At 41.6% G+C, this 24287-nt stretch overlaps 1 protein-coding gene across 14 annotated transcripts in view; it reads right to left on the reverse strand.

The window, feature by feature from the left end:
- foxn3 (forkhead box N3) overlaps window positions 1-24287 on the reverse strand; it is a 298786-nt gene that overhangs the window by 183865 nt on the left and 90634 nt on the right. For 11 of the 14 annotated variants that reach the window (XR_013500067.1, XM_078234460.1, XM_078234451.1 and 8 more), the window contains one exon: window positions 325-890. Coding sequence is in view for 13 of the 14 variants with exons in the window: in XM_078234460.1 (XP_078090586.1) it covers window positions 325-876 (552 nt within the window). In the remaining variant the exon portion in view is untranslated. Of the gene's footprint in view, window positions 1-324; window positions 891-7398; window positions 8650-24287 lie in introns of those variants that run through there. The other 3 variants (XM_078234462.1, XM_078234454.1, XM_078234458.1) reach the window with 2 other exon arrangements.

Genomic DNA, 24287 nt, shown 5'->3' on the forward strand with positions numbered 1-24287 from the left:
TACGAATCGAGTAAGGGCAGAAGGTTTTTTTAAAAGTCTAGTTAGAGCATCATGATCGGCACAGGCTTGGCAGGCCAAAGGGCCTGTTCCTGTGCTGTACTTTTCTTTTTCCTTCTTTGTATTAAACAATTTGCATTTGTAGTTATACAGCAGTTTTGTTCCCTTTCATACAGGAACACTTCAGAAAAGACACTTCCAACATTTTGTGGCTCAAACAGTTAAAGCATGTGTGTGTTTATTTTTTGAGGAAAGTTAACGTCATAAATGATTCAAAGCGGTTTGCAAGGAAATAATGGAAACAATCATTAAAAATGGAAAGCTCACCTGACTCCTGTCCTTATCTACTTTCTTGAAACATTTATTCAACGATAGATTGTGTCTAACAGAGTTTTTCCACCCAGTTGGAGCATTTGCAAAGTAAGGGAAATGTTCTAGGATCCAGTTGTATATATCCTTAACAGGCAAGCGTTTGCTGGGTGAGTCTTCAATAGCCATAAATATGAGGCAGCTGAATGAATAAGGAGGTTTGCAGTTAGGGTTCTGCTTGGCATCGTAGGGCTGATCAGAATGAGCAGGAGAAGGAGGGGTATCCTCATCAATATCCTGAACCGGACTGACACTACGAAGCACAGTGTCCCCAAAACTTTTAAGCAGATTCTTGCTTTCATGCAGCCAGTTCAGGTTTGTTAACTCTTCATCCTCCATGGCTACTTTTTCCAAACGGATGGCAGGCAAATAACTGCTCGTAATGTCCAGCTCCTCAACTTCCTGGAGTGCCTTAGTTAGTGAGCTCCCTGGGTAACACTGGCTCAGTCCACTCGAAACACTAATTCCTGAGCCTTCTGGCTTCTTACTGGGAGGCATAACTGGACCCATTTAGACCGAGGCTCCTAATGAGGCAAAACAAAAAGAAAAGTTAGGCCAGATGCATACATCATCAGTAAATTGATTTCACTCTGTCTTCTATGCCAATGAGCCAAAATAACTTTGGCTGCAAATGGAACTTCAAGTCCCTTGAGCCTCTAAGCAGGAAAATTATATCATAGCTGACAGTAAAGTAATTTAGTTGCACTGTTGCTATAGAAACTCGCTGCTCTGTTTGTGCTTAATTTGCTTATTGCTAGCCTGGTCCACAGGGATTTGGCTAGCACTGTACCAACATTTCTTTTGCACTTTGCAACCAACTTTCAGCAGAACATTTCCTGTAACCTCAACTCAGTATTTATAATACTTGATTCTGAGGCAAGACAAAAACAAAAACACATGAAACAAGGGGGAAAATAACATTGCTTTAAGCAATTTTACACAGCTAAACTTTACTCACTAAGCGTAATTCATTTGGAGGGGAGGAAACACATTTTTGTACAGAGATGTTTGTGTTCTAGCAATACAGCAATGAATTTGATCAAGTTATTGATGCTGAAAGCAGAACATTACAAATGCCTTGAAGTAATAGTTTTAAATTCTACAAAAATATGTAGCTCCCATGGTCAGCGAGTTCCTGACACAAGGTCCTAGTTTCAATGTTGTTTGTTCAGATGAACAGATTTCAACCAACATGGTTCAGTGCCTCAGCTCCATGTAAACTACAGGATTGTACACACATGCAGGTGAATAACAGAATGTGGTTCATTTGTAATGCTCCTGAAGGCAAAATTTTCATACGAATCTGTCTTTGGATATGGTACCCATGTGCAACTTACAGGATGAGGATTGGGGAGCAGAAAAATTGGGAAAGAAAACTGCAGATACGTTTCATTAACCTTGGGGCTAATTCAAAACAAGAAACGTCTAATGTCCGGAAAATGTTCCCAGCTTGCAACAAGCCAGCCTTCAAGACTATCCCACACAATAATCATCACTGAACAGTACAAGTACATAAAGGGTCCTTGATAACAAAGCAAACTGTCCCCATCACAGGCCCTGTTCAAGTACCCCGGGTGAATGTTCAACTTGTTTAAGCTAATATTGGGAGCAAATATCATACCAAAAAATGATGCATTTATTTTTCATACCTTGGTTTGTGGAAGATCATAAATAATGCTAAATTAGTATGAAATTGAAGTTAATTTTGTGCATTTTTGTTGCTGTGAAGGACACGTTCAAGCACATTTGCTGAGTTAGGTTTACCTACTGAGGAGGGAACTGAGAGCAGAGGTTTACAAAATGCTTAACTGCAGCCTTGAACTGAGCAACAAATGAAGCAGTCTCAAAACTGACCACTTCTCCTTCAGAAATTCAATATTTTGTGCAGCACTACAAATGAAAAGGCCCACTGACAAAAATTCCAACCTCCTCTTGTAGCTACACTTAGTCTTTCCTCAGACACCAGTTGAGTATTTGGTGACTGTCCAACTCTGAACATATTCAGTGATGGTCCAACTCTGCACACACTAACATTCCCCATTCCTCACTTGGTGATCTCAAGAATGACACTTGCAGAGCTGCTGACATTAACCACAGGTCACTCATGGAGTGCCAAAGGTACCCAAGTCTGGGAAGTGATTGGGATACTACAATTAGCTTTCATATTCCTGCATGAGGAAGAGTAGTAAATATGGGAGAGAGGTTGGTCTGGTCCAGGAGGTGTTGATATGGGGCAGCCTAATTTACAAGATGGCTACTTTCCCTTGGCTTCAATATTAAAGAAAATCAGGTGCCGTGTAAAAGGGTCACTGTTTCACCATCAACCATTCTTGTGCTATGGACATTGACTGTTTCACTCTCAATTAGTCAGTTGAGATAGAACAGCTAATTATCTTGTAGCTCCTGCTTATAAGAGAGAGTGTAGCAAAGACAACATCCGAATTGGCTGCAATCAATCCCTTTATAGTTGAACAGACTATCTGGAGCTCATGCATGAAGAATGATTACATGGGTGAGTGTTGGTTTAGTGGTAACAGTACCAGAGCCATTAAAACAAAATGGGCCAGATTTTGAGGGGGACATTAACAGAGAACTTCCTGAAATCGACTAACGTCAGGACGCAGCACGTGCAGAAATCCTGACCTTGCAGTGCATCATTCAGGGTGGATCCCACCCTCATCCCAAGCTGGCAATCACCGGAATCAGCAAAAATATCAACTTGCCCACTCCTACATCCTGACTTGAAACCCTTAAAAAGCTGAACCTTGTTCAATCAGGTGTAACTATTTTTAATTGGTGATGTGATTATTAAAATCCGATGAATGACAGAACTGGCTCTGAAAAAGTAATTTTATATTCATGAAGTGCTGTTGGCTGATTAATTAGTTGATTTTTAAGTTTTTTTGAAAGACCGTTTTTCAGAATGGTTTAGCTTCTATCTTCCGAATCTTTAATATTTTACTGTTTGTTTGTTTCATTGTGTGCCTGTGAAAATTCTTTAATGTAATAGCTGCTTGGACAGCACAATGACATTGCTTCAATTCCACGTTGTGAATGCCCTGCAAAGAACGATGCAGTGAGTTGCAGTTCCACTGCACAATGGTAGAGGTGAAATTCCAGCTAGATCTCAAACTTACTTCAAGACTGCAAACTCTGGGCCATTATTTGGTCATTGCCACACTGCTGTTTGTGGGATCTTGCAACAAGTAAATTGGCTGCCATATTTCCTACATCACAACAATGCTGCATTTCAAAAAAATACATCATAGGCAGTTATGCACTTTGGAACTTGAAAGTGCACCATACAAATACCAGTGCTTCGTTTTAGGTGAGTTAAGAGGACAAGTTGGCACATGTGCCAATGGCACTGCAACCCACATATTCAAAAGGGAAGTCGAAGAGGGAAAAACAGGGAAGAGAATCGGAGAACCTTGACCAGGTACAAAGGACAATTCAGTTTACAATTAGAAGGGAGGCACTTCCAGAGACACACAGAACTGATATTTACACAAGCACCATCTTTGCTAATAAATGATAAACAATCTAATAAACTTAACCGGTAAAGAGACAATATGCTTCATTCCTCACCAGTTTTTGTTATCGGCATTATTGCACCATCTGAACTTGTGACTGAAATATGGAACATGCAGGTCAGTGTCTACCAGTTCCATATTTTCTGCTAACTCAGTGGCTGTGCGCGACACAACCAACCACAAGCTTCCAGTTTGGATCACATGGCTGCAGGTCACTCCAACCTCTCTTGCTTCTGCTGACAAATATTATCTTTTGTTGTTTCTAGCCTAGGTGCAAATGCCAGCAAGACACACAACTTACGATAGACTCCTTGTAATCAATTCTCTCTTACCCATCAAGTAGCGTAGACTAATCCACGGTTGAAACCTGCAACTCAAGATACCAACATCATGTCACTCCAAAAGCAGCCCCACTGGAGGTGAATAAGTGGACAGGGGATTTAAGAAACAGCACATGAGCACAAAGATAAGGCAAACATCCAACGGAGAGTTGCACAACATGATACACATAAACCTCTGGCGCCAAAAATTAAAAGACAAATCTCAGATTAAGTATAAAACTGCTCTAAAAATCAAAATTATGTCTTTTAAGTCATGTAACTAATTATTTTAAAAGTCCTTCACATGTGCAAAGATGGCCAATATATCACAGGAGTTTTCTGCTGCAACTTGGGGATTTACAGATGTAGCAAAGAAGTCAGTACCTGCAGTATAACAATTTGGAGGAGGGAGTAAGAAACACTGGTAGTGTCGTACTCTTGCTGTTATACAGCTCTAAAGAACAAGCATCCTCTTTGGTATACTCATCCAAGTGTCCATTCTCTATTTGAGCAGACAACATGGTCATGCTGGTCTGGTGTGATGGAGAGGCCGGAGGAATGAGAATGAGAACATCAGACCAAACCAAATTTGCCATAATTCAACTATAAAACAAGATGTTGACACATAGGGGATCAAGAAATACTGACATAGTGTATTGTACTGTCACTTTGCCCAATATTGGCTTATTCAGCTGCAAGGTGAACCACCACAGACCCAATACGTGTACAAACTGTAGTCAAATAGGGCTGCATCATCGCACCAAATCTCCTCTCCATCCACCTTGCAGCAACACTATCACATCACCCTGAAGTTCCCTGTTGGAGAAGAGCTACCTACCATACAAGCAGGAAACTGTTCAACCTCCGACACCCCCAGGCCAGAACCACGTCCACTCCAACAGACGCGCACACAGAGGCTGAGCAACAAATCATTGTCAAAGCATTCACCGAGGCATATGAGAGAATGGGCCTCAGATTAAACATCTGAGGCTGGTTTCCCTACCAGCCTCCTCCTGCTACTCAAAATTGCACCCCAACCATTAAGGTGAGTCCCTGGACAATATTGATCATTTCCCATACCTCGAAAGCCTCCTCTCAGCACATGCAGACATAGATATCAAATCCAGCAGCAACTCCAATGCAGTCTTCGGACACCCTAGGAACAGAGTGCTCAAAGCCCAAGCCCTCAAATCCAGCATCCAAAGCTCATGGTCTACAGAGCAGCCGTGGTCCTCGCCCTCCTGTATGCATCAGAAACATGGACAATGTACAGCAGATCCCTGGAGAGATATCATCAATGTTGCCTCCACAAAATCCTGCAAATCCACTGGCAGGATAGGTGCACCAATGTGAGCGTCCTCTCCCAGGCGGATATCCCCAGCATCGAGGCACTGGTCAGGCTCAACCAGCTACGATGGGCGAACCACGTGCCGGGCATCCCGACACAAGACTCTCGAAAAACATGCTCTATTCAGAGTTCCGCAGTGGCAAGTGATGACCAGGAGGGCAGAGGAAATGCTACAAGGGCACTGAAAACTTCCCTAAATGCAACATCCCCATTGACACGTGAAAATGACTTGCCTTAGAACGCACAAACTTAAGCAGCATCCGGGAAGGTGCCAATTAACTCAAGTGTCACCGGGTAGAGCACGCAGGGGCCAAACGAAAAGAGAGTGCAGAATCCAGAGCATCCCACCCACCCACCTCATCAAACCCCACTTGCCAAACCTGGGGCAAAGTCTGCGGCTCCAGGAATGGAATATTCAGCCGCTGCAGAACCCACCTCCTCCAAGTGGAAGCAAGTCATCCTCAACCCCGAGGGACTGCCAAAGAAGTATGTTAGCCCACACTGTCAATCATACGGATGAAGTATTAAATTTTTTCACCTACTTTGACCTTAACTGCGAAAAATGACCAATAGAGATTAAAGTAATATTGGTCCCATTTGCTATACAAGTACCAATAAAAGCCAACTTCAAATATGGCCTTTAAATGAGACTTTAAACTGAGGTCTCATCTGCCCCCTCAGGTGGACATAAAAGATTATGTAGCATCATTTCTAAGAGCACAGGCTTTTCCTCTGGTGCCCTGGCCAATATTCAGCTCCCAAAATCCTGAAAAACAAATTAACAGGGCATTTCTCAGTTTTTAGGGGTGAGCTTGCTTTGTAAAAGGCTATGTTTCCATGTCAGAATAGTGACTACATTTCAAAAAGTAATCCACGGCTGTAATTCATTGACACGTCCACTATGACTCTCACCAACTTTTACAGATGCACCATAGAAAGCATTCTTTACGGTTGTATCACAGCTTGGTATGGCTCCTGCTCTGTCCAAGACTGCAAGAAACTACAGAAGGTCATGAACGAAGCCCAGTCCATCTTGCAAACCACCCTCCCATCCATTGACACTGTCTATACTTCCCGCAGCCTCGGAAAAGCCAGCATAATTAAGGACCCCGGGAAAAAGGTACAGAAGTCTGAGCCACGTATCAACCGACTCAACAGCTTCTTCCCTACTGCCATCAGACTTCTGAACGGACCTACCTCGCATTAAGTTAATCTTTCTCTATACCCTAGCTAAGACTGTAACACTATATTCTGCACTCTCTCCTTTCCTTTTCTATGTACAGTAGTTTTTGTCTGTATAGTGCAAGAAACAATACTTTTCACTGTATGCTAATATATGTGACAATAATAAATCAAATAAAGTGCATAGGGTCATCCCGAGGTCAGATAGACACTACATAAATTCAGGTTTTTTTTACTCTTCATACAGTTGGCTCAAATCAACTGTATTTCAACAGCTGATTTACAAAGCATCTCTTAAATTGAGATGTTTTGTGGATATAGATATTTCTATAATATCTGCACTTGAATTATCTAAAATGTACCAAAATAGTTATAGTCACGGTCTCTCTCCCCAGCTCAGTACACAGAAAATGAATCAATTAAAAATAACACCTCACCATGAAAATAAGTTAACTAATGGTTAAATTCCACAAGCATTTAATCCAGCCTCCTGGTTTACAATCGATCACTTCTGTCAGTAATCCATGTTTAGTTTGGAGTTATCAACTTATAACTCCAGAGTCCATTCTCCCTGTCGCGAGAGAAAACTAAACTGAAAAATTGTTGAACACACTTCTATAAGACAATTTACAAAGATTTTAGTACTTACTGTGGCAGTGGTCTTGTCCAGCAGAAGGGGTTGTCAGTCAAGGGCAGTTTAGCTGAACAACCTCAGCAAAACACAACAGCAGATCCTCGAATGAAAGGAGGCAGGCTGCCCCTGTTACAAGCGAGGACACTGCCAAACTGTCACTTCAGCCGAACAGAAGGCTCGCGTAATGACAACCACAAAACTCATTTAAACTCTGAAAAGGCAACTAATGAGCCCATTCATGGTGGTGATAAATTATTCACCACCAGCACTGATCCCACTCAGGTTCAGAAAAGTAAACTTTAAATAAGGGACGCCAAGCCCTCACTCTGGAGAGAAAAAAAAACTGCTACGCACTTCATTCAGCTGTGGCTTACTCAAGGACTTTGCTACTCACATGAAGTTAACTGGTTAACCTCTGGGATTTTTAAGGGCTAACTAAACTCTTTCACTTCAGGCTCTTTCTGGGCGATTTTCCTCATTTTCTCAATTTTAAACAGCAGCAGTGAGGACAAGGGAGATTAATGTAAATAGAAAACAGATATCAAACAAATTCCGGCTAGCTGCCATTTAGTCAGCTAGCTGGATTCCACCACCTTTCCGCTCGAGGGTGCTGGCAACAAACCTGCCCCTAGTATCACGTTTTCTCCAGTAACCTGTTTAACAAGCAGGCTCATCTTGCAAGGGATTGGTGAAAATCTCTCCCTTCCTGCAACATCTATCTTTTTCTCAGAACCTGACTTTAGTAACACCCAGCGTGATGTCAGTTTCACCTCAGGACACAATTTCAGTACAAACAAACCCTGCCCACTGTACAGTGGGGAATTAGAATAAGCAAAACAACTCTGGGAACAACTGCTGCAGTGAATGACAGCTTGACAAAGTAAACTACCCAGTCTGGCCTAAGTGTGACTCCGGATCTTCAGCAATATGGTTGACTGCTAACTGCCTGTTCTTTTGATTAATCCGTCAACTTTTGACAAAAGGCACAGGGTTCTGACAAACAGATTCAATTTTTCCCCTAATGAATATCTATACTATAAACTTAGGTGGTTTTAATTGGACCACAAACATACAATACATAAACAATATGAACATGCAAGTATCCTAAATTCCAGTTTGAAAAATAAACCTTCATCATGACAAGTTACATCATATCCTGGATCAATTGACTTAACTCCTTCAGCACGGGGAGATCACTTAACATGTATTATCCACCACCAATTGAGATAGAGGTAGTTCGAGACTTTCCAGTCAGGGAAACAACTTCCGTATACTTCAGTTCATCCAAACCTCTGCTGCCCATATCAAAATTCACACCGCCCCATTAATCAATCATCCCATTGCTTGTTGACTTATACTGGCAGCGCATCAGCAACATCTCAAAATTTAAACTGTTTTAACCTCTCCATCGCCCCTTCCAATCCCATCCCTTGACCTCCTCCAGCCCTAAAAACCTCAAAGATCTCCGTATTTCCTGATTCTGACCCTCTTATGCAACCCCAAATTCTAATGTTGTACCATCAGTTGTCATGCCTTCTGCTGGTAGGCCCTGTGCTCATGAATTACTCCCAAACCTTTATTAAAATCTCTCTCTCTCCTTCAACTTGCTCCTTAAAACTTCACTCTGACCATCTGCTGCTGTGAAGTGCCTTTCAACTTCAAAGGCACTATAAATGCAAGTTGTTGCTTTTGAACTCCCCATGTTTTTACATCCACCTGATCAGGCAGGGAGGACCTGGTTTAACATCACAGTTGATGCAGCAATTCCCTCGTGCTGTACTTCAGTGTCAACCTAGATTATATGGACAAGTCCATATACTTGAAGCAGTTTTTTGACTCATTTGGTACAATTGCTAATCATCATCTTCGGTAATCACTCACTAATGAGTAGGATTGTCCACCTAAGAAACTCTGTATTACTGGTCATGGGTTCTGTGGGTGTTTGTATTGCCGTGTACAATTGGCAGGTGTTTCCAGGAAGTGGGATTGGTCCTTTGACACAAGATCACTGGCATTCCTTTCTCAGGCTCCTTTTCAATCAGGGTTCTCAAAGAACTGGGGGTGACACAGTAGCACAGTGGTTAGCACTGCTGCCTCACAGTGCCAGGGACCTGGGTTCAATTCCGACCTCGGACTGTGTGGACTTTGCACATTCTCCCAGTGTCTGCATGGGTTTCCTCCGGGTGCTCCGGTTTCCTCCCACAATCCAAAGATGTGCGGGTTAGGTTGATTTGCCACAGTAAATTGCCCTATTGTCAGAGGGACAAGCAGGGCAAATAAGTGGAGTTATGGGGATAGGGCCTGAGTGGGATTGTGGTCAGTGCAAACTTGATGGGCCAAATGGCCTCTTTCTGCTCTGTAGGGATTCTATGATTCTATGAATTGCATCCCTTCAGTGAGGAAGTTGCTCCAAGTAGGTCTCTTCTTAGCAAGGGTCTCCCAGGCATTGACGTCTATGATGCATTTCTTGAGATAAGCCTTCAGGATGTCTTTGGAGGGTTTTCTTTGTCCTTCCCTTGTTCAGGAGCCTTCCTTGAGCTAGGTAAAGATGATTTGTTTTGACAGTTGGGACTCCTGAATCTTAAGCACGTCACTAGCCCAGCAGAGTTGGTTTTGGATGATCATGGCCTCGATGCTGGTGCTCTTGGCTCCTTCAAGGATGCTGATGTTAGTATGTGTGTCCTCCCAGCTGATGCAAAGAATCTGTCTCAGACAGCGTTGATGGTACCCCTCCAGGGCCTTGAGGGCGCATCTGAATGTAGTCCAAGCTTCTGAGACATATAGAAGAGTTAGAAGGATGACTACCTTGTACACAAGGATCTTGGTATCAACACAGATGTCACGGTCAAAGACTATCCTTAGGTGCCCGAACGCAGTGCTCGTGGATTGGATACGATATTGGATCTCTGCACTGATGTCAGCTTTAGATGAGAGGTGGCTCTCCAGACAGGGGAAATGTTCTACGTTTGGGAGGGTTACTCCATTGATCTTGACAGAGGGAGAGACTGGATCTTAGCCTGGGACGGTTTGGTAGAGGATTCGTGTTTTCTTGAGGTTGAGGCAGAGACCAATTCTTTGTTATGCTTCTGCGAAAGTGTCAGGCACGGCTTGGAGATTCTCTTCTGAGAGCGGAGATGGCATTATCACCTCCATACTGAAGTTCCATGAGCAATGTCAGCATCATTTTCTTCGATTTCAACTGGTTGAGGTTGAAAAATTTTCCATCCATCCTGTAGATGATGTCCGCTCAGGGATTGTGGTCGGTGCGGACTCGATGGGCCAGATGGCCTCTTTCTGCACTGTAGGGTTTCTATGATTCGCTCCACTGAGAAGCTTGTTCTTGACGAGGTGAAGGATGGTGGGAATGATGATGTTGAAAGGCTGGGGGCGATGACACATCTTTGCTAGACTCCAGTCTTGACCACAAAAGGTTTCTGTCACATTTAGTGAAGGAAATCAGCAGTCCTTACCAGTCTGGTATAAATCCTCAACAAATGGTTGACTCTTAACTGCCCTCTGAAATGGCCTAGCAAGTCATTACATTGTCAAGGCAACGGCTCATCACCACCTTCTCAAGGGCAATTAGGGCAAGCAATAAAAGCTAGCCCTGTCAGCAACACTCTCATCCTGCGAATGAATGAAAAATAACCTTAAAAAAATCAATCTTTCCTAGATAGAAATGCAACTCATTATCTGGTGTTTTGTAGTTTATCACTATGTGCAGATTGGGTGAATTTATAAACTCAGCTATAATTCCAATTAAAGATTGAGGAGGTGTTGCATTGTCAGATGCATCATCCTCAGATTAGACTTTAACCTAGTATCTCTATTGCTGTAAAAGATTCCATTGAATTCCCTAGAAGTGACATCACAGGTGGATAGGGTCGTAAAGAGTGCCTTTGGTACATTGGCCTTTATAAATCGGAGTATCGAGTATAAAAGTTGGAGTGTTATGGTAAGGTTATATAAGGCATTGGTGAGGCCGAATTTAGAGTATTGTGTACAGTTTTGGTCACCTAGTTACAGGAAGGATGTAAATAAGGTTGAAAGAGTGCAGAGAAGGTTCACAAGGATGTTGCCGGGACTTGAGAAGCTGAGTTACAGAAAGAGATTGAATAGGTTGGGACTTTATTCCCTGGAGGGTAGAAGAATGAGGGGAGATTTGATAAAGGTGTATAAGATTTTGATGGGTATAGATAGAGTGAATGCAAGCAGGCTTTTTCCACTGAGGCTAGGGGAGAAAAAAACCAGAGGGCGTGGGTTAAGGGTGAAAGGAGAAAAGTTTAAAGGGAATATTAGGGGGGGCTTCTTCACGGAGAGAATGGTGGGAGTGTGGAATGAGCTGCCAGATAAAGTGGTTCATGGATGAGAGGGGTGTGGAGGGATATGGTCCAAGTGCAGGTCAGTGGGACTAGGCAAAAAATGGTTTGGCACAGACAAGAAGGGCCAAAAGGCCTGTTTCTGAGCTGTAATTTTCTATGGTTTTCTATGATCTAGTCATATATAACAGGGAGCTGTTATATATACCAGTGCCCTAGCCAACCTTCCTCCCTCAACCCCACACCAAAAGCAGATTAACTGACCATGCATTTCAGTGTTACTTATGTCTTATTTTGTAGATAAATTATGGACTCATTCCACCTGTACTTCCAAGCAATTAATTGCACATGGTGCGTCCTAGAAGTGCTTGATAAATGAAGTGCTTTTTATTTGCCGTCAAGAAATACCCTCATGCGCTAGTTGTAACGTGTCGTAGACTATACTTCAAAAATATTGCAAGGCATTTTGGACATTCTAATATTGTGGATGGCACGAAGGAAATGCAAGTCCTTTCCATGAAGAAGTTATTGAAGTGATTTTACAAAGCAGCACGATCACTGATAAAATTGGAGTATTTGAGCTGTCCTGCGTAGAATTGTGCAACATTTTAAGTACAAGGTACAAATAGAATTGTAACCATTTGTAACTTCTTTCCCCATGGTTGCAGAAGTCCTCCAAAGATGTGCGGGTTAGGTTGATTGGCCATGTTAAATTGCCCCTTAGTGTCAGAGGGGTTAGCAGAGTAAATACGTGGGGTTACAGGGATAAGGCCCTGGTGGAACTGTTGTCGATATAGGCTCAATAGGGCTAATGGCCTCCATCTACACTGTAGGGATTCTATATGACTAAGTGATCGTGTGAAGTAATAATTGAAAGAATGGTTCAAAGTTTCTAAATTGTTTGGATTGCCACAATTCAAGCTCACATCTGTGTTGTGCATTTTGATTTAATTTATTGTCACACATATTGGAGTACAGTGAAAAGTATTGTTTCTCGTGCACTACCCAGTCAAAAGCATAGTTCATGTGACTAACATAGGGGAGAAGGCGCAGAATGAAGTGTTACAGTCATAGCTAGGGTGCAGAGAAAGATCAGCTTAGCATATGGGGGGTAGGTCCACTCAAAAGTCTGATGGCAGCAGGGAAGAAGCTGTTCTTGAGTCGGTTGGTATGTGATCTCAGACCTTTCGTACCTTTTTCCTGACGGAAGAAGGTGAAAGGGAGTATATCCAGAGTGTGTGAGGTCCTTGATTATGCTGGCTGCTTTTCCAAGGCAGCGGGGAGTGTCAATGGATGGGAGGCTGGTTTGCGAGATGGACACGGTTTTGTGAAGGGTAGGTCGTGCCTCACAAACCTTATTGAATTCTTTGAGAAGGTGACCAAAGAGGTGGATGAGGGTAAAGCAGTTGAAGTGGTGTATATGGATTTCAGTAAAGCATTTGATAAGGTTCCTCACGGTAAGCTATTACAGAAGATACGGAGGCATGGGATTGAGGGTGATTTAGCGGTTTGGATCAGGAATTGGCTAGCTGTAAGAAGACAGAGGGTGGTGGTTGATGGGAAATGTTCATCCTGGAGTTCAGTTACTAGTGGTGTACCGCAAGGATCTGTTTTGGGGCCACTGCTGTTTGTCATTTTTATAAATGACCTGGATGAGGGCGTAGAAGGATGGGTTAGTAAATTTGCGGATGACACTAAAGTCGGTGGAGTTGTGGACAGTGCGGAAGGTTGTTGCAGGTTACAGAGGGACATAGATAAGCTGCAGAGCTGGGCTGAAAGGTGGCAAATGGAGTTCAATGCGGAAAAGTGTGAGGTGATTCACTTTGGAAGGAGTAACAGGATTACAGAGTACTGGGCTAATGGTAAGATACTTGGTAGTGTGGATGAACAGAGAGATCTCGGTGTCCATGTGCATAGATCCCTGAAAGTTGGCACCCAGGTTGATAGGGTTGTTAAGAAGGCGTACGGAGTGTTGGCTTTTATTGGTAGAGGGATTGAGTTTCGGAGCCAGGAGGTCATGTTGCAGCTGTAAAAAACTCTGGTGCGACCGCACTTGGAGTATTGCGTACAGTTCTGGTCACTATTATAGGAAGGATGTGGAAGCATTGGAAAGGGTGCAGAGGAGATTTACCAGGATGTTGCCTGGTATGGTGGGATGGTCTTATGAGGAAAGGCTGAGGGACTTGAGGTTGTTTTCGTTTGAGAGAAGAAGGTTAAGAGGTGACTTAATAGAGGCATACAAGATGATCAGAGGATTAGATAGGGTGGATAGTGAGAGCCTTTTTCCTCGGATGGTGATAGCTAGCACGAGGGGACATAGCTTTAAATTGAGGGGTGATAGATATAGGACAGATGTCAGAGGTAGGTTCTTCACTCAGTAGTGAGGGCAGTAGTGGACTCGCCAACATTAAGGGCATTTAAATGGTCATTGGATAAACATATGGATGATATTGGAATAGTGTAGGTTAGATGGGCTTTAGATTGGTTTCACTGGTCGGCGCAACATCGAGGGCCGAAGGGCCTGTACTGCGCTGTTATGTTCTATGTTCTATGACTGGGCTATGTTCACAAACCTTTGTAATTTTTTGCAGTCTTGGTCACAGCAGAAGCCATACCAAGCTGCACTCCAACCAGAAAAGATGCTTTCTATGGTGCATCTGTAAAAATTGGAGTGTGTCGTAGCAGATGTGCCAAATTTCCTTAGTCTCCTGAGAAAGTAGAGGCATTCGTGGGCTTCCTTAACTATAGCATCAGCGTGGAGGGACCAGGACAAGTTGTTGGTGATCTGGACACCTAGTAACGTGCAGTTCTAGATCCTTTCCACTTCATCACCATTGATGTAGACAGGGGCATGTTCTCCACCAAGCTTCCTGTAGTTGATGACCATCTCCTGCGTTTTATTGACATCGAGGGTGAGATTATTGCCGTCGCACCATTTCACCAGATCCCTCTTTCCTATATTCCATCTCATCATTGTTTGAGATCCGACACTACGGTGGTGTCACCAGCAACTTGAAAATTGAGTTGGAGGGGAATTTGGCCAGTCAAATTTCAATATGTGCAGACCACTACCAAAGTTGTGTGAACACCCCCAGCAAGAGAGGAAGCAGAAAGGTGGGGAGACAATAGCAGTGCTGGCCAAAGTAATTTCTGTAACTAATTTTCGTTAACGCTTGTTAAAATTTTGCTACACTCATTTGTTAAATGAGTTTTGAACGAGTCCTACACTATGGAAGAAATTTGCTCTGCATGGAGCAAAAAACTCGTGAACACCATCCATAGAAATTCATTTACCATTTTAGTTGAAATTTTCAGCCTAAAACCATTAATTTGATTCAGTTGATTGTATTGTACCTACAGAGGGTCAGCAATGCAAGCACAATAATCTAAATAATACTTCAGTTCAGTATTAAAGGAGTGCTACATTGTCACAACAACATCTATTTATGTAATGCCTTTAATATAATAAAAGGTTCCAAGGCCTTCATAGAGGTACCATAACTACCAAGTCACATAAAAAGTGATAGATCCATAGCTATGGTTATAATTGCATAAGGTAAGTGAATCAGAGCTGCCAATCGGTGCAGATTAGTTACTGGAATGCAGTTCCAGTGTCACCAACTATATTAACAAATATAAATTCCAAGACCTGTCCCAGTAGACCTGCTAATTAAGTGACTCCCATCTTTTGCACTAAATATTTAGAACACACCTTGCATATACATACTTGCAACACAACCATTTGATATCACAAAACTGCATACAACTGGTGCCATGTCGATTCCCAGGTTTTGTGTCTTTACACTTGCACCAACTTATAAAAGTCACTTAACCACTGAACCAGCCCTATACCTATTCTTAGGCATGCCATGCCTACATTGGGCACGTGGCATGATTCCAGATCTGTTCAGTGCTCCCATGAAGCTGGAAGCAAATAAATTTGTAGCTTTCACTGAAAGCAGAGAGAACACTTTAATCCCATGTAATAAAAATCAGAACTTATCTTATGCAATAATACGAAACTGGCAGGCTAATTCTAAACAGACAGTGTCATGGAATCAATCCCGAAAACACTGGTAACATTTCCAAAATTGTGTAATAAAAATGGAATTAAACTTACTCCGTTACGCACAGTGATGATGATACTCGACAAATATTAAGGCCTTGCTGGTTTTCTCTCAAGGGTACAAATTTTTTTTCCTTAAAAACAGTATCTCACAGATAAATAACAGGACAAGATTGGTTACCTCATGTGGTACAAAGGACATGCACTGCTTGCTACATCAAGGAAACCCTTTCCAAAAGTATGATGTGGAGATGGCAGCGTTGGACTGGGGTCTCTCAACACCAGGTTAAATCCAACAGGTTTATTTGGAATCATGAGCTTTCAGAGCGCTGCTCCTTCATCAGGTGAATGGTGAGGTAGGTTTCACAAACATGTTACATGTAGTGTGACATGAACCCAAGATCCCGGTTGAGGCCGTCCTCATGCATGCGGAACTCGGCTATCAGTTTCTGCTCGGCAATTCTACATTGAAGCGTGTCCTGAAGGCTGCCTTGGAGAATGGTTACCCGAAGATCGGAGGCTGAATGCCCTTGACGGCTGAAGTGGTCCCTGACTGGAAGGGAACACTCCTGCCTGGCGATTGTCGAAAAGTAGACTGAGCTTCAATGGTGAAATCACTAATTATTTTACACTTCAATTCCTGTAAATGACTCTCGATGGTTTCTTGTTCACCTTGTCAAAGGACTCTATGTTCACTAACTTAGAATGACTGGAACTATGGATATACAGAGTGGGCGTGAGAGACTGTGCGAGAATCGGAGTGATCGCAAATTGACTTCCTCTACCCCGCAACACAAATTTAGTTTATTTAACGGATCACAAGTCACATCACTGATCAGGTCAAGGTAATGTTGACAACAGTAACTTGTTTGTACCACAGGGTGGATTCAACAAAGGAGAAAATAATCAATGCAAGTCCACCCACTTCCCCATTCAAACTCATGCGCTGTAAAAAGTGTCACTTTTTATACAAATGTAATCAAACATTTCGTTCTGGTGCAGATTTCTTTTTTCTCCATTTTAATGGTATTTTAAGGTGGCTAAAACAGAAAATTCCATTGAAAAGAATAGTTAAAATTTACTAAGTGAAAAAGCAGGCCAATGAAATGGTAGCTGGCAATTTTTTAAAATCGCTGCCTATTGTGCTTAACTGCAAACAGAAGCCAAATTGCAAAGATATTTTTTGGCAGCAAGCCGAGCTTTCCTTTGCTACAACAAACAAGTGATCATACCAGTAGGTGTAAATTAGGGACAAAGAATCTACCATGGTAATTGCAATTTTTGTTCATTTAATGATATTACTGCACCAAAAATGGAGTGTGCCAGCCCAGGGTTCAGAGAAGAGACAAGCTCTTCTCAGAATCAGAGCAAATTCCTCTTCCGTCTGGTAATGGGGAATGGGAGGTGTGCAAAAATTGCTGCTGTGGCAAAGCTTTACTCTGTAAACCCACCTATGATCAGAGAACGGCACAAAACAAAGAACTCAACTTACTCATCACCCTTTTCAAGGAAGAAAATACTGCCTAAATATATCAACAGTTGTGTTCAGGAAGAAACATCAGAAGCAAACACGTCCAGAAAACTACATAACATAAAAAAATCACTTCAAGTGGATTTGATTCTCAAGTTGTCAAGCTGTTAAAAAAGGTCCTATGAACAGTACGCCAAATCTTGAAATTTATCAGTAATATAATTTTCCTAGATCACTCAGCTGGGTTGAGTAAGGCAGATGATGAATAAGCGGTTGGAAGATTTTTAGTTTAGTTAGTTTATTTATTAGTGTCACAAGCAGGCTTACATTAGCACTGCAATGAAGTTACTGTGAAAATCCCCTCGTCGTCACACTCCAGTGCCTGCTCAGGTACACTGAGGGAGAATTTAGCATGGCCAATGTACCGAACTAGCACGTTTTTCGTTCTGTGGGAGGAAACTGGAGCACCCAGAGGAAACCCACGCAGACACGGGGAGAACGTGCAGACTCCACACAGACAGTGACCCAAGCTGGGAATCGAACCCGGGTCCCTGGCACTGTGAGGTAGCAGGTTAACCACTGTGCCACCCAATAAGCAGTTGGAACATTTTCCCCTGGTCATTCTGCACAAGTGCTTTAAGCAATTAGATTCTGCACTTACATTTTGCCCGTTCAACCTCATCCCACCATTTGGTTCCTGGTCTTGCGCATTAGGTTGAAATATGGCCATTCAGAATAGATGGCTGTATAACAAAACAGTAGCCCAAACAAAGGTGCCTCTGTACAAGGTCAACAGATGAAACAAGGAGAGAACACAGAATAAGGCAGCCTATAGTGATCAAGCATGCACTCAATTTAGCATTTAGTTTAAGTTCTTAAATTTCAATTCCTTGGCAGTGATTTAGTTCTCATGTTGAAAGTCCAGGTGCCATTTTCAGTCTCCCTAAATCAAGCGAAGTGATTAGGAATTATAACCTGTTAAATACAATAGACTGGCAATAGTACTTAAACATAAAACCAGGTTAAAGTATTAAAATTGGAATGCTTTTTCACCCCCGCGCTTTAAAAATTTATTGCTTATAATGTCAACCCTGGCATACAGTCAATTGCCATTAACTAGCATGAGTAAAATATGAGAAGTCTTGAAATGTTTGTCCAATTTTGGTGACACCAGTTGCTATTTTTGACATGAAACTGCAGACATAAATGGCAGAAATGTCAAAATTGCAGTGAAAATTAAGTTCCTTACAAAACTCATGCTTTAAAAAGATCAAGGGAGGAGAGGGGAGAAAGAGAAAAATAGGAAGAAAGCAAAACAGTAATTTTCTGATTGTGAAACCCATGCAAAATTGATTAGTGAGATAAGAAATAGTATTTCATGGGAATTCAGAGGTTTCCAGAAACATCATAATTTTTCACTCCCCAACATTTTGGAAGGATGGAGAGAAAGATCAATCTTACAACATCATATACTTAAATCTTTTTAAAAATCTTCACATGCACACTCCACCTGGGACATCAAATACCTCAAGTTGTTAAATCACTGCACAGTGAACTGGCAGAACATTGTTTGATTGCCAAATGTCATGATGTGGAGATGCCGGCGTTGGATTGGGGTAAAGACAGTAAGAAGTCTCACACACCAGGTTAAAGTCCAACAGGTTTATTTGGTAGCAAAAGCCACTAGCTTTCAGAGCGCTGCTCCTTCATCAGGAAGGAACGAAAGCTAGTGGCTTTTGCTACCAAATAAACCTGTTGGACTTTAACCTGGTGTTGTAAGACTTCTTACTACGATTACCAAATGGCAGAATGCCAAACAAAACCAACCACGTACATGCACAAAATACTTCTTAAAATTCTCCCACCGTTATCTATTGGCTCAGTTCTCCCTCAGTAGAAACAAAAATCTAATTTCAATCAATGGGGTGCAGTGTCCAGAAAAAGGGGTCTTTTTTGCCCAAGTGCTGTCAATTGCCTGTAAATAGGAATCACTAGAATTTCAGTTATGTGCAACAGAATCAGCTAAATTTACAGCACAGAGTACGCTATTTTGTCCCTTTTTTCAGTTTTGTTCAAACATTCCTAATGCTCTGATCCCTCTTTAGGACCTGTGAATAACTATCAATCCTGAAAATATATCATGTGTGCCAAAACTACTCTGTGCAAAGTATTCAATGCTCCAATCTTTTATACAAAGACATCTCTCCTAACCTCGTCCCTCTACTTTAAATTGCTGACATTCTTGTCATTGACTCCCTAACTAAAGGAAGTGGTCTTTTCCTATTCACCCTTTTAATATCTTGCATAATTTTAAAAATCTGTTATGAAATCTTCCAGCCTTTTCCTTCCTAATGGAAAGCATCGCTGTATCGCCTTTTCATCCTGATAAATCTATGCTGTACATTCTCTATGCCTTTAATGCCCTTTTCATGTGACACCCGAGGTAGCATACAACACTAACTGTGGCCTAACCAACAGCTATTTCTCAATATATTGCTTCTTTATTCTATGAAACTTTTTGATTTAATAGTTTTATCTGACTACTCACATCTTTGAGACATTACATATTTGATCCACAAATTTCCCCATTGAGGGGATACTCTCATTCTCTGACATTTCTACAGGTCAAATTGTCAGTCCAAAGATGTGCGGGTTAGGTTAATTGGCCAGGCTAAAAATTGCCCTTAGTGTCCTGAGATGCGTAGGTTAGAGGGATTAGTTGGGTAAATATGTAGGGATATGGGGGTGGGGCCTGGGTGGGATTATGGTCAGTGCAGACTCGATGGGCCGAATGGCCTCTTTCTGTACTGTAGGGTTTCTATGATTCTATGATGTTCATAAGATATAGGAGAATTAGGCCATTTGGCCCATCGAGTCCGCTCCGCCATTCGATTATGACTGATATGCTCCCCATCCCCGTTTTCCTGCCTTCTCCCCATAACCTTCCAACCCGTTACCAATTAAAAATCTGTCTAACTCCTCCTTAAATTTACTCACTGTCCCAGCATCCCCCACACTTTGGGATAGCGAATTCCACAGATTCACAACCCTTTGGGAGAAGTAGTTTCTCAACTCTGTTTTAAATTTGCTACCCCTTATCCTATGACTATGACCTCTCATCCTAGAATGCCTCACAAGAGGAAGCATCTGCTCCACGTCTACTTTATCCATACCTTTTATCATTTGAATATCTCAATTTGATCTCCCCTCATTCTAAATTCCAGAGAATATAGACCTAAACCGTTCAATCTCTCTCCATACGTCAACTTTTCTACATTGTCCTGAACATTTTCCTCACTACCTGCCAAATCCCGTTTGGTGCTATCGGCATATTTTGATATCCACCGCCACAGGCCCAAGTTTCTCTCTCATATGCATCAATGGATTCCCTACCAACCAAGAATACACCATTGGCAACCCTTCCCCAATCAAAACTATAACCAATCTAACCCTTTGTTTCCAGTTCATCAACCAATTTTTATCCATGCTGCTTATTCTCGGTGCCTGATTTTCTTTATAACAAGCATCTGGAAGGTTTATCAAACACCTTCTGAAAATCCATATATACTACATGTTACTTTCAAACCATTAAATTTGTCAGCCATGACTTGCATTTAACAAATTTGTATTACCTGTCCTTGGTTAACCTAATCTTCTCTAAATGCTGGCTAAGTTTATCTTAAATTATGGGTTTGAAGAGCTTGCTCACAACCGTTATTAGATTAACTGGTCTCTAATGTATTGGCTTGTCCTTCTGTCACTTCTTTACTTTGGCATGTCTCCAGTCCCATGACACAATTTTAAAATGGCTGTTTAGTGATACCGGCCAGTGTAATTAACAAGATGTTGTATTGGCACCAGTTAAATAATCCTAGCTGCACACAGTATGGCCAGGAAGTAAAATAATTTAGCAAAACAGAAACATTGTGGAGCTATTTTTAAAAATAGCATAAAGAGACTGCAAGTGACTAGGCGGGCTCAAATTTCATAAAATAAAAAAACAATGAGTTAACCCTCAGTTTATTAACACTTAACAGTCACAGCTGCAATGAAGCCAGACAACAGGTCTCCCGACCACTAATCCTGCAGGAAAACACTGCAAAAAGAACGGAATTGAACCAGCCCTGCCACCTTAACCTCAACTACAGCAAACCAAAGTAAATTGAGCTTGGATTGTCTTACACTAGTTGTAACTGGACATAAGCCAAGTTGAACACATCATTCGAAAGGAAAGAACAGCTAATAAGATTTAGATAAGTCTGACTTCAATGGGATGAGATAGATATTGTCTGCAGTCAACGGGGCAAATCTGTTGGTGGGTAAAATATCCAAACATCAGTGGGAGGTGTTTAACTAAATTTATTATGTTATAGAACCAGGATTGTACCCTTAAGGGACGAGCTCTACATGCCAAAAGAACCAGCCGCGAACAACATAAGGCCAGAAGCAGCAGCATAGAAAATGACAAAATAAAGCACAGATCCTGGCAACTGGGAGAGGATACGAGCTGTTTGTCACTTTTTGTAAAAGCTACAAAAATAAAAATAGAAAAGAAACTTGCAAAGGATATCAAATCAACACAAATATTTGCACTTCCAATAGGGAAAAAAGTCAACATCATCAATTATGTCCCTTGAAAACCAATAATGCTGATTGATATTGTAGATGAAAATAATGAGTAGAGGGGTTGAATATTACTTTGCATCAGTATTTACAGCAGAGGAAGAGGATAGCATGTCAGATATCCCAAGGAGACTAATATTGAATCAATGACAGGGATTCACCTAAATTAGCTTAAGCAAGTTAACAGTCATGAAGAAAATTATGGCACTAAACTGTGATGTAGCCCCAGAATCAGATCATTTCCAGGGTTTTGAAGGAGTTGGTGAAAACATTGCAGATGCCCTAATAATAACCTTCAAAAATTCTCTAGAGTCAGGAACCAGTCCTTTAGATGGAAAATTGTGCATGGCACTCCACTGTTTAAGAAAGGCATAGGGGAGAAACTGCGGAGTTATAAACTGATCTATAATTGTTGGCGGGAAATTGCTAATTTTGTTATTCATTCATAGCTGGTCAGGCATTTATTGTCCATGGTTAATTGCCTTGAACCAAATTTCAGAGACATTTAAGAGTCAACCACGTTGCTGTGGATTGGAGTCACATGTCGAGGTAAGGATGGCAGATTTCCTTCTTGAAATGACACTGGTGACCCAAATGGGCTTTTACAACAAACAACAAATGTTTCATGGTAATTATTAGACTTTCAATTCCCAATTTTTACTGGAATTCAAGTATCAACGTTTCCTGTGAAGCGGTTGAACTCAGGACGCCAGCGCATTACCCTGGGTCTTTGCATTACTAGTTCAGCAACAATACCACTATGCTACCACCTCCCCATCTAAATGAGTGAACATTTTAGAGAGTTGTCAGCTGATCCAAGAGAAACTGCATGATTTTGTAACAGGTAGGTTATGCCTGACAAACCAAGAAGTGACTGAAGTAGTGGACAAAGGAAAGTCTATGGATGTTATTTATATGGAGTTCCAGATGACATTTGATAAAGTCCCTCATAAGAGACTATAGCTAAAGCTGAAGACACTGAGCCATCCAGGCAAGTTGTTGCACTCCACTGTCCATAATTGACACACAACCACTTACCTATTCATCTAAAAGGATGCCTTTTGTTCCTTGTGCTTGCAAAATTTAAAGGAAACATTGGTTGAAGCTCATGGCATTGACTTGGCTAGGAGACTGGTGGTGACTAGTGGGATCCACAAAGATCTTTTTAGGGGCTGCAATTATTCACCAAATTTATTAATGAGTTGTATGGCAGAATAGAAAGCCACATATCCAAATTTGCCTACAGACAAAAAAATAGACAGCGTTGTAAGCTGTGTAAATAGAAGCACATTAAATTGGATATTGTGAATGGGAAAAGTTGAGATAAATGAATTTCAACATAGGTAAATGTGAGGTTGTCCATTTTAGAACTAAAAATTATATAACAGGGTACTTTTTTTAAATGGTGAAACCAGTGGAGGCCCAGGTACAGAGATTATCAAAATATTGTGAATACAGAAATACAGGGGCAGCACAGTGGCACTGTGGTGATTAGCACTGCTGCCTCACAGCACCAGGGACCCAGGTTCAATTCCAGCCTTGGGTGACTATCAGCGTGGAGCTTGCACCTTCTCCCAATGTCTGTGTGCGTTTTTCCCCACAGTCCAAAGATGTGCAGGTTAGGTTGACTGGCCATGCTAAATTGCCACTTAGTGTCAGGGGATTAGCAGGGTAAATATGTGGGGTTATGGTGATAGGGTCTAGGTGGGGTTGTTGTCAGTCAGTGTAGGCTCGATGGGTCAAATGGTATCCTTCTTCATTGTAAGGATTCTGGGAAAATAATCAGAAAATCAAATGGAATATTGGTGCTTATATCTCGAGGACTAGAAGACAAAGAGGTAGAGTTTATTCTTCAGCAATACAAAGTCCAATGGAGGCTTGAAGTATTGCAAGCAATTCTGGGCACCGTCACTCCTTGGGGTGGATATATTGATCTTGAAGGAGTGAAGCAGAACGATACTTCGACTCCTAGGGTTAAATCAAAGCGATTACACATAAAAAAGTTTGTAACCCCTGGTACTTAGAAAATTAATTAGAGATTTAATCAAAAATTTCAAAATATAAATGAGATAGAATTAATCGGCTACATACAATCTATTTCTGCTGCTTAGGGAGTCCAAAACAAGGGCTAAATCTAAAAAAAGGCTCATCAGGTGTAAAGTTAGGAAACACTGCCACACATGAAGGAAGGGTGCTGGAAGTTTGAAATTCTCTTCTGCAAATGGCAACTAATGTTAATTTCAAAACTGAGTTTGATAGATTTTTGTTTACAAGAAGTATTAAGGGATATGTGGCAAAGTCCAATATAGTTACATGGCAGATCAGTCATAGTCTCACTGAATGGCAGAATAAACTCGAGGGGTTAAATGGCCTACTCCTGTTCCTTGTTCTCAGCTTTCTCCGCTGCCGTTTTGGGTATGACAAA

Source organism: Mustelus asterias, chromosome 18 (genome assembly GCF_964213995.1).
Source record: "Mustelus asterias chromosome 18, sMusAst1.hap1.1, whole genome shotgun sequence".
In the NCBI taxonomy this organism is placed as follows: Eukaryota; Metazoa; Chordata; class Chondrichthyes; order Carcharhiniformes; family Triakidae; genus Mustelus; species Mustelus asterias.